At 36.6% G+C, this 15,102-nt stretch overlaps 1 protein-coding gene across 1 annotated transcript; it reads left to right on the top strand.

Annotated features, from left to right (window-relative positions):
• Window positions 1-5,695: 5,695 nt before the first annotated feature.
• LOC120535000 (C-C motif chemokine 3-like) lies at window positions 5,696-10,765 on the top strand. The gene is made up of 3 exons (XM_039762508.1): window positions 5,696-5,840; window positions 6,184-6,301; window positions 10,311-10,765. Exons 1-3 carry the CDS (start codon window positions 5,777-5,779, stop codon window positions 10,408-10,410), a joined length of 282 nt encoding a protein of 93 aa, XP_039618442.1. The 5' UTR covers window positions 5,696-5,776; the 3' UTR covers window positions 10,411-10,765.
• Window positions 10,766-15,102: the final 4,337 nt, after the last annotated feature.

Raw genomic sequence — 15,102 nt, 5'->3', positions numbered from 1 at the left:
AAACTAAACTCATTTGACTAGTGTAGGGCTCTAAATATTTTTATGTATACAGGGGGTCCTCGGGTTACAACACAGTTCCGTTCCTACAACAGTGATGTAACCCGAATTTTGGTGTATGTCGAAACACACCCTGGCCTAAGTCACTTACCTATCCTAACACATTTGCAAAATCATTAACTAGAACATAAAAACACAACTAAGCCACAGAAAAAGGAAAATTACATAAATATACTGTACACTGTACTGTGCTAACAGAAAAAATGAGTGGAAAAAAAATACCTTTATTCCTTCTCACATCTCAATTTTTTTAAGTTTTTATGGGAGCGAGCATTGTAAACTTGAAACGTTGTATGTCGAAATGTTGTAACCCGAGGACTCCCTGTATTTAATAAGATAAGTTAATTAGTTACTTTTAAACAAAGCTAACAGCTTTCCAAGGTTACAGAAATAAGAGAGAGTAAAAATTAAGCAGAAAAGGAAATATTTTACACACAAAATTAATATTATTCTTAATCTGTTGCCTGTAATAAGTCCAAAATAGGCAATATTTCTAGGAATAAGGTATTCCTATTTATACTCCAGTTTCACATTTTGTGAGCAACATTAAAGCAAAATTTGTAAACCTGAAAAAACACTGGATGTAGAATCTGGACTTTGCAAAGTCCAGAGAGAATGATTTGAATATAAGTAATGCTTCAGCAATTCTGAACTTGTAAACAATGAAAGGCAACTTGACAGACAAAAAAGAGCAGCATCAGCATAAATACTTGTTTCTGTTTGTAATGATACCATACGGGGGAAGTTAACAAAAGAGGAACAGACATGAACTAATACAGAACCCTGAGCTTCACAGAAAGAAACTTAGATAATACAAAGAAAATAATAGTCTTTATTTAACCCCTAACGGGAGCAGCCAAAATAATAATAATAATAATATATTTTATTTATATAGCGCCTTTCCCATGCTCAAGGCACTTACAGGATATAAGAAAGAACGTCAGGGTATACAGTATATAGCATTGTACAAACCAAATAAATAAATAAAGAAGATTACGACGGTGAATTCAGAGAAAAAAGAAGAAAAAACAAAGCCTAACAGACAACATAATTGATGGTCTAGCACACACACATACAGGTTACATGAGCCTCTTGACAGAGAGGTAAACTGAGAGAAGGGTAATAAAGTCAAGTAGAACTAAAAGCCTTCCTGAACAGATGAGTTTTGAGTTGTTTTTTAAAAGAATTCATGGAGTCAGCTAAACTGATTAATTTCGGAGGTCATTCCAGAGTCTGGGCGCTATACAGCTGAAGGCCCTGTCAGCCATGGAGTGTAGATTAGTGTGGGGCACAACAAGATTGCCAGAATCAGAGGACCTTAGTGGACGGGCAGGCACATAGAGAAGGAGAAGGTCACTGATGTAGTTTGGCGTAAGGTTATTTAAGGCTTTGTAGGTTATTAGTAGGATTTTATATTCGATTCTGTAACACACAGGGAGCCAGTGAAGACGGAGCAGGATGGGTGTTATGTGCTCACTGCTGCTGGTTCGAGTGAGGACTCTTGCAGCTGAGTTTTGAATAAGCTGGAGCTGTGATATAAGATTAGATGGGGCACCAGCCAACAGCGAGTTACAATAATCTATTCAGGATGTGATAAAAGCATTGACAAGTTTCTCAGCATTAGAAAAGGACAGGAAGGAGCGAACACGGGATATGCTACGGAGGTAAAGTAAGAAAGTTTCTTAATGTGATTTATGTGGGCGGAAAAAGAGAGGGAGGAATCAAAAATGACACCAAGGTTCTTTGCAGTAGGGGCAGGTCTGATGAGATCACCGCCAAGATGGACTGGGAAGGAGCTCATTTTATTAAGTTGCATTTTAGTCCCAATTTGCAGGAGCCAAAAGAAGAAGAAGATTTAACAGTAAAGAAACAAGTCAAGCCAATGGCAGGCATATGTGGGTGTGAGACTCCAGATGGTCTGATCAAATTCAGCGATCAGCGCTATTAAATGTTGCTGACAAAGCTAGGAAAGCAGATGACAATTACATTGATTGTCACAATTCAGTTTAAAGAAAAAGTGAATTCAAATCAGTTCCGTTTCTATTGGAAGCTTCTCTAAAACTAAATATAAACTGTTTGCAAAAATCATTAGAAGACTGTTGAGCTTGTATAAGTAATGTAACCATTTTATTTAATATTTTGAATAGAAAATAGAAATTGAATAAACTACCTGTAATATGTGAACTTGGTCTTTTCATAAATGTAGTAATTACTGTTTAAGTTAGTTATACATCAGCCTAAGATATGGGTGTACAAAATGAGGTGCAGGTGCCGAGAGTTTACACGTAAACTATAATAAAGAATTAAATCATGAAGTGGGTTTTAAAGAATCAAGCATTTCAGCCAATAATTACCTGATGAAAAATCTGAAAGAAAACGATAAGAAACACAGTGTGATGCTGTGACCTGGGTACTGAATAAGCAGATACAGCAATGTTGGGTAACAGAGCTTTAATTTGTTTTCAGGAAACCATCTGAAGGTGTCCAGGGCCAAAGAATCTTTAGAAGCAGGAAAATCTGAAATTGTGTAGAAAAGGATATACTTGTTTATATCTAGAAAAAAATAGTTAATATCAGTTATTTTTTACATAAATGAGATTGGAAAAATACACATTCAGCCAGGTTTTCTATTTTCTTTTATAACATTTTGTTTAAAAAAAATCATTTTACAGGTAGATATTATAGTCTTTTGAGTTCATTATCAAAATAAGGTGGGTTTCAAGAGTTTTAACTGCAATTATATAATCTAACCTAAAGCCAAGAGAAGTGTTGTAATTATTAATTAACCAAGCCATGTCCACAAAATCAATAAGTATGTGAGTGACAAGTTAGAAAAAGGAGTAACAAAGCCTTGGTCATAGGAAACAATTACATGATAACAGCTACAAGAATAAAAACAATATAAATCAGATCACTTACTGGGTAGCACAGGTACAGGATAGTCCTGCTGACTCATAGTTTAAGGGTCCTAGTTCAAATTACAGCCCAGTCACAAATGTCTGGAGCATACATAGATTCTCCACGCTTGTGTGGGTTTTCCTCTAGATTCTCTGGTTTTGCATCCACATTCCAAAAATATGTGGGTTAGGCTATTGGGAAACTTCAAACTAGCCTCATAGTAAAGAGTGTGTGTTTGTGTGTGAACATGTCCTATGATTGACAGGCACTCTATTCCAGTCCCGCTTTCTGTATTGTCCACAGAAAAGGTTGTTGGATAAACTGTCTTGAAAAATGCATAGGTGGAGATTGTTAGGCCAGTAGCAGAAACATGAAATGGGCCAAAATATTTACAGCTCAGGAGCCGACCGTCCATCCTTCTCTCAAAGCCATCACCTCAGTTTAACCACTGGCACTTTGTGTTAGACAGTACTGCTAAATGTTAAATGTTAAAAGCAATTAACCAGGAGATGTTTGTTTCCTTTAGAAGTAACACAGTTTCATTCTTGAGAGCAAGAAATAAAATAGAAGTTCAAAGTTAACCTTATTCAAACACTGAAATGAGTTTTTCTAAACTTTAATCGCTGTCAGGTTAGAAATACAAGCAGCCAAAATTCTAAAACAAGAGCAAAAAGTAAATCCAAGAATTCCAAGATTTCTAACAGCACTTATTCATTGACTGAATTCATTCTAGGACATACAGTAAAGGCAAATCGGCACAAGACAAAAACTTGAAATGCACTGTAATTATGAGACAAGCTTTCGCAATAAAAACAAAAACAAAACAGTCGTAACAAAAATCACATTTTGGAAAATCTCTTTGAATGTAATGGGAGAATTCACTGTTTAGAAAGAATCTGGAATCTCGGACAAAACCATTCCTGTTGCTCCACTTGAATTTATTACTGGACACTCATCAAGGTCATGCCTTTAGCAACCATTATGTGCACCTTAGCAACCCATTATGCAATAACGAAAAAGATAAAGCTCTGAACATTTTAATTAAAAAAAAAATTAAAGCTTCCTTACAAGCTAAAAAACAAAACATAAAATAAAACAAATCTTGCAATTTCAGCTTTCAAACTATTAAAACCTAATAGACTAATACAACTTGTCTAAAGCAAAAAACATTTCAACAGAGATCTGGCATAAATTAAGAGTAGTCAGAAAATCAATAACTGGAAAAAAAAAGCCTTTATAAGCACATATAGCATTAGTCAAAGCAGAAACACAAAGTAAAAATGTACTGTTTATAATTTGTGAGCAAAGATATATTTCAAGAATGATGATGTGGACGGGTAAATAATTGCAAGGAGAGTCCCAAAAATGTTGAGGTGCCAATGAGGTTCGCCCCTTTTAATTCCTAGAACTCAAAACCAGTGATTGAGGGCACAAAATAGAAATAATATGAAGCAGCCATCCTGGCTTCATTGAAGGGTTCGGCACTTGAGAGCAGGTCAGTCCTTTCATCAAGTTCGGGTCAAAAGGAGGCACTGACATCAGAAGACATCAGACTTTTATAGCCCTATGGATGGTAAGAGTGGGGTTACTTCATCTCAAGGGGTTTCCTCTCACTGTTGCAGAGGAGTGAAAAGATGAGGCTGTTAGCGGTTGTGCCCCTCTTGCCCCAATGGAGTATTGCGTACTTGTGATGAGCAGGGAAGGTGTTCCTCTGACACACATGTGTAACAGTGACCAGCATGACATGTAACAATACATGTAAAGATGACCTAAAGATCAAACCTACCAAGTATCCCTCTGCATTTCCTTCAGTGTAGTCAGAGGGCTCAATTACAGCAGCCAAATCTTTTCTGCAATGATTTTTCTGTCTTGGACAAAGATACAGTCTTTACAAAAATAAAAGTAAAATTTCCTTATCACATACTTGGAAAGCATAATCATAAATAATATTGAAGACACTGCATCCCTGGTACTGCGTCCTGGTCCTCCTAGGTGCTGATAACTGACTGAATTTTTGAATAGAGAAAGAAATATGAAGCAAAGTTTGAGTTTCCTCTTGAAGTGCCTTATTTCAGGCGTCTCAAGTTAGCAGGTTAATTACAGACTGAAGAAAAAATAAATCAAATCATGTGTAGTCAAACTTTAAACATTTTATATAGTTGAGATTATTTTTACTGTGTTTAATTTTGTAATATTATACCCCTGTGACCCTGTAGTTAGGATATAGCAGGTTGGATCATGGATGGATAGATGAATATTGAATATAAAATATGATATTACTATATTAAAAGATACTAATGTTTTATCCTTAGATAAGAGCTTGGAAAAGAATGTCATGATTTGTTTTGTTACAGACTTTAATAAGTTATATATTTTTTACTTTTTTCTTTTGATTTGTTCTATCAGAAAAGATGATTTTTCTGTAACACAGAAATAATGTAACTGGGGAAAAATTTGTATTTTCTTGTCTTTCAGCATCTGCAGAAAAGAAGATGTAAGCCCACTGTGCTAGGATAAAACAAGAGAAACATTAGTCATGAATTCTAATGAGAAACTTTTTTTTTTGTTTCACTTAACATTGTTTAGAGGAAATTCTACAGAACCCTAAAAGTGTTGTGCAAGCATGTGCCATAATCTTCCTACACCATTTCCTAAAAGAGTGAGTGACTCCATGTCTTTGTCCTATGAATAAATCTGTAGGCTAAAACTTGGGAATTCCCTCTTTGAGTTTTAAATACCAGGAGTACTGCTGTACCTTTAGACACAAGAGACTCACATCAGTCACAGTAACAGTCAAGAAACACTTACAAATCTCCAGAAAATGAAGATCTGTGGGATATGCCTATTCATTGTACTGCTGTGTACAGTTCGGGAACTCTGCGCAAGTAAGTCATTTCTAGACTTGTGTTTAAACTATCTTAATATATGAATTTTAAGAAAATAAGAATATCAAATGTTTTAAAAACCTGAGAATGTGAAACGCAGAAAGTGATAGGAATTATAGGCTTAGGTGTATCAACACCTTTTTTGGGTTTCCTTAATACTTATTCTGTGTTTTTGTGGGTTAGGCATGTACAGCATCTAATCACATCATATTTATGCAATGGTGAATTAACATTAAAAGTTACAAGTTACTGCCACAACTGTACATTGTGCATACATTCTATTTTTGCAATTCACACCTGAAAATGTACTTTTTTAAGTTATACATTGCCTTGTATCTTTCAGCAAATGCTTTAAACGTGCCAGATGAATGCTGCTTCTCCTTCTATCCCAAAAGGCTGCCAATAAAAAGCATTTCACATTTGAAAACAACGAGCAGCACTTGTCCTGTTGCAGGCGTAATGTAAGTATTGAGTGGAAATATTTACAAAACTAATCATAATTTAGTTAATGTATAGTAGGGGTAACATAATATGTCCTTCATGATGAAGTCTATACTAAAGTCTGAAGAGGATCTGATTATCAATTGATTACAGAACAAATTGGATCTCTCTAACAGGCACAATCCGTGTGAGATAAGATTTAATTTCCTTTACAAACTAGGCATTTTACCTAAGAGGCAACAGGCGAATGTTAAAGCTGTGTTGTTTTACATTAGTACATCATTATAGAGCTGAAAATATCAGGTTTACTGTTCATAACATCCTGTACTACTTAATAGTTTGCATGTTCAGCAAACTGCCATAATGCGATGGACTTCGAATTTTTACTAGATACATGCAATAGATGGTGGTCTTGATGGGAGTTAGTGACAAGGATTATCTTGGGCTAAAAAAGGGGTTTATTGCACTGACAAAATCATTGGTAGTATGGTGGTCTCCATAATGTGCTGAGGACAGGAGCTTCCAGGTACAAGATGTTCTTTAAAAAGTAGCAAAAGTCACAACATTTGGACGTTAGCAATTAAATCAGATCATCCAAGGTGTCATATCTTGAGCAAAAGAATTTGCTTCACTGGTGTGGAACAAGATACCATATTACCAGATTACATTACCTATTATGGATTTCCTTAGAGTATCCTGATTTTTCAAGTAGTGTAGCAGAGATGGTCCTAAATCTATTGGGACGCAGTCCAAGAAATACAAGGTGGCGTATCATGTGTGCTCTTGTCCTACAAAGAGAAGTGCATACACATTAGCTTCACGATTTCTATTCACTGTTGGATTATTGATGATGATTGGTATAATAGATGAACAAACCTCAAGTCTGAAATCTTTGTAAAGCAGTTTAAAAAATTATTTAGGAAACAAATTAATGAATTTGAACTATAAGGTCTTATTTAAAAAATGCAAACATTGTTATGGAAGATGAAAAATAACTTTCCAACATTCAGCATTACTTAACTTGTTTTATTTACTATATATACAGCTGGGTATTTTCAGATATTTTTCTGAATCAGAGATTTAAATTCATAAACAACCAAAGCCAAACTTAAGTAAATGTGCATTAAAACTTGGAAGAACAGTGATTTAAATCGTATGTTATTTCCTTACTTCAAAACAAATATGAATAGTTTCCATGCTTGTATGTCAAAGCTTTATAAGAGAGTCATACCAACTTTTCTCTGAGTTAACATACCAGAAAATAAATCTTGTAGGTATTTTATTGTGTTACTTGCTGAAATCTAAGTAAACAACATATACATCAGCATTAACATTTGCAGTACACTATGCAATGCCTATGTCTCTGTTATATGCATTTAGAATGGGATTTGTAAAGCAGTTTGTGATGCAATATCTACTGCAATGACAAATGCAATGCAATATATTACTAAAAGTGTTTGTGATGCACCATCTTTTGGAACGACAGAGATATAGCAACCAGACAGACACACAGATAGACACACATACACTTATCCATCATTAAGGTTGATAATACAGTTTTCCTTAAAAGTGTGTCTAACATTTTACATACAAGAATTTAAATACACTTAATCCAAATTATAAGTGTGCAGGTCTATCCAAACAGCGCCTGGTAAAAAGAATGAATAAACCAAGTATAGGATGTCAGTATATGGCAGGATTCACTCACGCACACAGACACACAATTTAGTAACACCAATGAAACTTACACACATTGGTCTGAGAACACGGAATAAAAACTGGAGAGATTGTGTTTTGACCAAAGATCAGTTAATGGAAGTTTCAAGGAGAAGCTTAGTTAAAAAATCTGGCTGACATCAAAATCTCATTGATTAGAAAAAAAAATTTCATCTAAACTAAAATGCCAACCAAATGACCAAGTTTATGTCACACGTTTACTAAACTAGGGGGGTAAAAAAATACTCAGAAGCAAACCGGAAAGTTTTATATATATTTTCCCAAATCTTGGATATTTTGGAGCATGTGGTATCAGCTTATAAATCGTAATACCGCAAATGTCATAAAATACATCAGGACCCTTGTTGTATCGTAGCAATGAGTGCCACAAAATGGCAGCCATAATGGAAAAATGAGATGACTTTGTAGAAAAAAATCAAAGCATAATGGTAAAAAAAAATAAACACTTTCAAATTTTATCATATGCTGCAAAAAATAATTCCAGTACATTCTCTTCTGAAAACCCTTGAAAAAGGTTAAGTAATGACCAGAAAAAAAATATTCAGAGAAGATAAAAATAATATAGATTAATAAATCATAACTGTTCTGTCAACGTAATGACAATATGAGTTTAATAGACAAAGCAGGGGATGCATGAAAAAACAGAAAAGGGTAAAAACCAAGCAAGAAAGCATGAGGCAAGTCAATAAATACAAGCAAAACTCAGTATCGATAAAGACAATCAAAAGTAGTTTTAGCAAAGGTACTATTAGGGTTTTGAAGCCACAGTCTTGACAGGTAAGTATTTTTTACCCATTGCATTGATTACCCACAGGGCACAATCTCTTAGGACACGGCGCAGATAACTTGGAGTGCTATCTTAACAACTGGCTAATGAAATGGCAATGAATGTACAAAACCAAATTGGCAGCCCAAACAGTACAAAATGTATATAACAAAACATAAGTGGTAAATCAAAAAACAAACAATACCAGAAATTAATTCACTGACTCCAAAAATACCTAAAACGAGTGTAAGATCTAACCAAACAATTACAATAAGAACATAAAAATTATTAACAAATGTCATATCACAACAATAACAGATTAGTTCAAACTGTGCACAACCAACAATCAGATGTAAATCCAGGGTGCTGAAATTGTAAGGCAGCAGGCCACCTTCTTGCCTTAATATTTTATACTACACTGAAACTGAATTTTGTTTAACAGGGTACGCTAAAATTGCTCTAAAATTTTAAAAAGGCAGAGACAAACTGGAGTCCACCATGGAATTGCCATTTAATGGCCTTTGGAAAAATAAGATTGGGGAAAAAAGATAATCGATTGTCAGTTGGACAAGCTAATGGCACACTGGCATATCCTCCAGAGTACTAGTCTATGAGCTGACAGTGACTTCCTGACTTGGTCTTCTTTCAGTTGTTGAAGCTGCAACAGGCAGAGTAGGGTGTGTGGAACAAGTGATGTCATGGGCTTCCTTCTGGAGGGTTCTCCTCAAGTCAGGGGTGGAAGCGGAAACTGGGCTAAAGACTGGACAAATCTTACTCTCTTCCCCCGGGCATACCCAAACATTCACAATACTTGCGTATTTAACATATGTGATTCAGTATTCTGTTATGTCACAGTAGACAAAGTATTTAATAAATTATCTGGGGTTGTCAATTAAAGAATGAAATAACCAAGACTTTAGTTATTGTATTGAACTAAGATAAAGTGTTCAACTATTCCACATTCTAAAGTTTAATGTTTCTTCTCCATATTTTAATTAGGTATTCATGAACTAACTGTTTAAACATTTTGAGTTTAATATTTATACTGTATCGTAATTATACATGCATGTTTAAGTGGGAACGGCATGGTGGCGCTGCTGCCTCGCAGTTAGGAGACCCGGGTTCGCTTCCCTGGCCCTCCCTGCATGTTCTCCCCATGTCTGCGTGTGTTTCCCCCAGGTACTCCAGTTTCCTCCCACAGTCCAAAGACATGCAGGTTAGGTGCATTGGCAATTCTAAATTGTCCTTGGTGTGTGTGTGTGTGCACCCTGCAGTGCGCTGGTGCCCGGCCTGGGGTTTGTTTTCTGCCTTGTGCCATGTGTTGGCTGGGATGGGCTCCTGCAGACCCCCATGACCCTGTAGTTAAGATATAGTGGGTTGGATAATGGATGGATGGATGTTTAAGTGGATGCTTGTTTGAATCTCTGTTTTAAAGTGATGTTAAAATAATGTAACAATCTAACAGCCATTGTTCTTTTGAATGTTGCTTTCCTCTTCCTTATAAGATCCACGTTTTTGTGTTTCAGATTTGTTACAAAAAAAGGAAATAAAGTCTGTGCAAAAACAAATGAAAGCTGGGTAAAGAAATATGTGCAACACTTCACTGAACAAAATTCAAAGAAGTAAATGAAGAAGAGGATGATGATGTGTGATAAAGTATCAATCGACATAACAATGACAATAAAAATGATTTTAACCTGTGAGTTTGCAGTCCTGAGCAGGATGAGTGGGTTAATGGAAGGAAAACACTGTGGATGGTTATTATAGACAGCAAGCAGACATAACTCATTAAAGCACAATAACTAATGAATTATAATGTACATGAATAGAGCAGAAGTGGGCAGAGCTGTGGAACTTATACAAAAAAAATATTTAAAGCTTTTTAGGTCTTGAAAATTCAACTGATGTATTCATTTTTTACTGTAACACGACTACTACAATTGCTCATTTATATTTTGCATAATTCTTGTATTTGTATTTTTTGCTTGTCATTTATATTTATTAAATGGAGATTTATTACAACATATTTTAGGTAGTAATGACTGATGCACTCAATGCTTTGTTCTGTTTTTTTTTTTTTTATATTTACTGAATTTTAAATGAGTGCTGTAATAAACAAGAATGAGGCCTTCAAAGTGTTGGGGCACCCCAATAAGTGAAAATGTGTGAAATACACAAAAGAGTCTTCTCAGACTGGCGGTTCTTATGGTTTTATGGCCACCAGGCAGGAAGTTGTGGGTCCATGGGGGCGGACAGCAGAAGTGATGTCGTTGGAAGGGAGCAGTCAATCTTCCAGTCTGCAGAAGGAGGAAAAGAAAGAATGTTATCATATAGTGCCATCTTCTGGAGCAGCGGAGAATAAACATCACCAAAGCCCTTAAACTGTCTCCTAGGCACACATGCATGACAGTGCCTTAATATGGGTATTAATAAAATCCAGAAGCAGAAATTGGGGAGAGTATCTCATTAGGTTCATGATGACTAATGACAGATACAGATGTAATGATAATTGTAAATACAAAGTATTGTTTGTATAAGTACGCTTTTTAGAGACTATTGGAATACTTCCCAACCCAAAGTAACAATAAAGACATTTTAAAAATTAAAAATTGTTTCTTAAAAATTAAAAAATAAAAAATAAACAAAACCCTGCATGAACAGGATCTGAAAGATCCAATAATGAGTAAGAACACAAGGGTCAACAAATACTTACAATGAATTCTGACTGGTCATGTCATAAAGAAAACAACTATTTTCACTTGTCTTCTGATGGAGCAAAATCTAAACCTTATTTGGAGATTACAGCCAGCTGAGAGAGAAGAGGGAAAAATATAATCTCATCAAGTTCTAAAAAATGGTGGCACTTCATTAACCAGATCACTGCAGCAAAACCCATAAAAATCAAGTCTTTCAACGAACGGTGATGAAGGAACTTGTCTTGCCAGCATAAGTGATTAATAAGCACGACACACACTCTTGCAGGGTGGCGCCGTGGCAGCGCTGCTGCCTCGCAGTTAGGAGACCCGGGTTCGCTTCCCTCCTGCGTGGAGTTTGCATGTTCTCCCCGTGTCTGCGTGGGTTTCCTCCCACAGTCCAAAGACATGCAGGTTAGGTGGATTGGCGATTCTAAATTGGCCTTGGTGTTTGTGTGTGTCCTGTGGTGGGTTGGCACCCTGCCCAGGATTGATTCCTGCCTTGTGCCCTGTGTTGGCTGGGATTGGCTCCAGCAGACCCCCGTGACCCGTGAATTTGGATTCAGCGGGTTAGAAAATGGATGGACACTCTTGCAATCTCTTCTTGCTGCATGTGTAATCCAGGCTGTGCTTGTATAAGCAGTATTTACACAATTTAACTTAAATCAATTTAATCCAGGGTTTGAATATCATACCCTCAAGTTTTCCATGTGGAATTTACACATCTTCCCCATGTCTGTGTAGATTTTTCTCCCAAATACTCAAATACTTTACAAGCAGTTTAGGTTAGTCGGCACTTCCAAAATTGTCCCCCTGCTGTTTGCATCTATGGAGGAGTGAAGCCCTGTTTTAGGTTGATTCCTGCCAAAAGTGACTCTTGATTAGAGTGTCAGAGACGTCTTTAAAAAGCCTGCTGGGACTGGATCATACTACAAGCGAACAGTTTTAGTTGGGTTAATTATTATATGAAGTTCAGATTAACTTATTCAATTAAAGCAGTTTAATTTTATGTATTGAACAAGCTGTGGTTCAACAAGGGTTTTTTTTTTGAGGCCAGTATCATTTTTCTTAAAATAAATCATAAAAGAGGCCTCACTTTTAACCTTTAAAGCTTTCAGATTCTATTCAATCAATGGTGTTTGGGTTAATAAACAGTCATTATTTGAATATAATAGTACTGTGGACGATAGAGGGTGCTGTTGCCCCGTGAAACCCAACAGACAGATGCTCCGGACACAAGTTTAAAAGCACTAAGCAGATTTGTAATCTTTTCTTCAATATAGTGCCTTCAAAGCACCACATCCACTAAACACACCACAAATCAACACAATAAATTTCCTCCTCTCCTCCCAGCAGCTCTTTCACACTCCGTCCCAACTCCGGCTCACTTGCTGGGTCTCCACCAGTCCTATATACTGTATAGTCCTTGACCCGGAAGTGCTTCTCCTCTTCTGTTCAGGTGACTTGTCAGCACTTCTGGGTCAGATGGAGAATTACATTTTTCTTCAGCCCGGAAGTACTTCTGTTCTTCCGTCCCCGTGACTTGGGAGTACTTCCGAGCTATATGGGAAATGAAAATCCCTGTGTCTCCCTGCAGCATCACGTGGCGGCACCCACACTACCCAGCAGGGTTGTGAAGCCAAACTCCATCTCCCATGATGCCTTACAGGAATCTGACCTCTAAGCTGCAGCTAAGTCGTCACCTAATATCCTGGCTGTGTCGGCCGGGTTGAGCTGCTGGCTGTCCATCACACTACTTGATTATAATTTTTTTTTAACTATTCAGAACTGTCTTTCAAGTCGAACTGCTATGCTGTATCTAGTTACATGAGTTCTCAGAATTTCACAAAGATCTGTTGCTTTAGTTTTCCCTCATTTACTCTCAGCTGTACAGCATGCTCTTTTGAGTTACTAGATTGCTAGAGGTACTATAATAGTTGAAGATTTCTTAATAACTTTTTGTGGGCTAGCATTCATCTTAGCATTAAAGTTCAATACCTTATTATTTACATTGCTGGCTGTATTAGAGTGAGCACTAAACTCAGACTGTTGAGAATACAAGGAATCCTAGAAGCAGCTGTGACATCAAAATGATGTCTTTTAACAATATGCCACTGCAGTGAGATTGATCTGATTTTCTTCTTTGAAGATAACATTGTCTTCCCATTCATTTTTTGTCTTATGCATTCACTACAGTTTTGAACAGTTTATTTGTCAGCACTTTCTATGGTATCAAAAGCCACTCTGATTATTCTCTTTTTGAGAAATTGATGGTGTTGTCTATCATTTGTGGACTAGATTTTTTGCTATACACTATACTATACTATATATGCTATACACTCACTGGCCACTTCAAGTTCTTGTTAATACAAATATCTAATCAGCCAATCACATGGCAGCAATTTAATGCATTAAGGCATGTAGATATTGTCAAGACGACCTGCTGAAAGTCAAACCGAGCATCAGAATATGGAAGAAAGGTGATTTAAGTGACTTTGAATGTGGCATGATTGTTGATGCCAGACAGGCTGGTTTCAGTATTTCAGAAACTGCTCATCTACTGGGATTTTCACTCACAACCATTTCTAGGGTTTATAGAGAATGGTCTGAAAAAAAGAAAATATCCAGTAAATGTCAGTTCTCTGGGCGAAAATGCCTTGTTGATGCCAGAGGTCAGAGGAGAATGGCCAAACTGGTTTGAGCTGATAGAAAGGCAACAGTAAATCAAGTAGCCTTTGGAACGGGATGTGGTGGAACAGGAGATTCGCATCATAGATGTGCACATGACAAATGTGCAGCAATTGCATGATGCTATCATGTCAGTATGGACCAAATCCCCTGAGGAATGTTTCCAGTACCTTGTTGAATCTGTGTCATGAAGAATTATGGCAGTTCTGAAAGTCAACCAGGTACTAGCAAGGTATACCCAGTGTTTGGGTGTGTGTATATATAGGTCTGAAGGAGAGGGAGAAGAGGCATTAGTCCAATTAATTAACCCCCACACTCTGTGTTTTATTTTCACTTAAGCCCTTGTATGTATATCACACATGTGCAATTTGGAGACAGTTTATGAGCTTAAATAGGTTTATGTCCTTCCAGACTAGGGGTTGGTGCTGCCCTCTAACTCTTTCTCCTCTCACCCTACAGACTAGCCAATGAACAGCAACCTAAAGCCACTTCCAGTCCTCAGATGCCATCCACCTTTACTTCCTCTTCCAGGCCTTAAGATCCCACCTCCTCCTGATGTCATTTCCGGTTCCCAGCTTACCATTCTCCATTATGTCACTTCTAGTTTACTGACTATATGTGGCAGCCATTTTCATGCAGCCTCGGTTCTGCTTTGAGATCCAGTCTGTAAAGACCTTCTAGCTACTTTTCATCAAATTCTTTGACTAGTAGTAGTAGTAGTTAGTAGTTGTTTATTTATATAGCGCCCTTCACAGACAAAAGATCACAGAGCGCTGAACAGCAAATACAGTACAAATACAACAGTTAAAACAAAACATAAACAAAACCAATAAAAATAATAAATAAACAAACTGGAACTATTTAGCACTGATCAAAAGCTTGTTTAAAAAGAAATGTTTTCAGTTGTTTTTTAAAAGAATCAACAGACTCGGCTGCA

This window comes from Polypterus senegalus, chromosome 9 (genome assembly GCF_016835505.1).
Source record: "Polypterus senegalus isolate Bchr_013 chromosome 9, ASM1683550v1, whole genome shotgun sequence".
NCBI classification, from domain to species: domain Eukaryota; kingdom Metazoa; phylum Chordata; class Cladistia; order Polypteriformes; family Polypteridae; genus Polypterus; species Polypterus senegalus.
The sequence above is the reverse complement of the archived record's forward strand: the minus strand, read 5'-3'. Positions and strand labels throughout refer to the sequence as shown.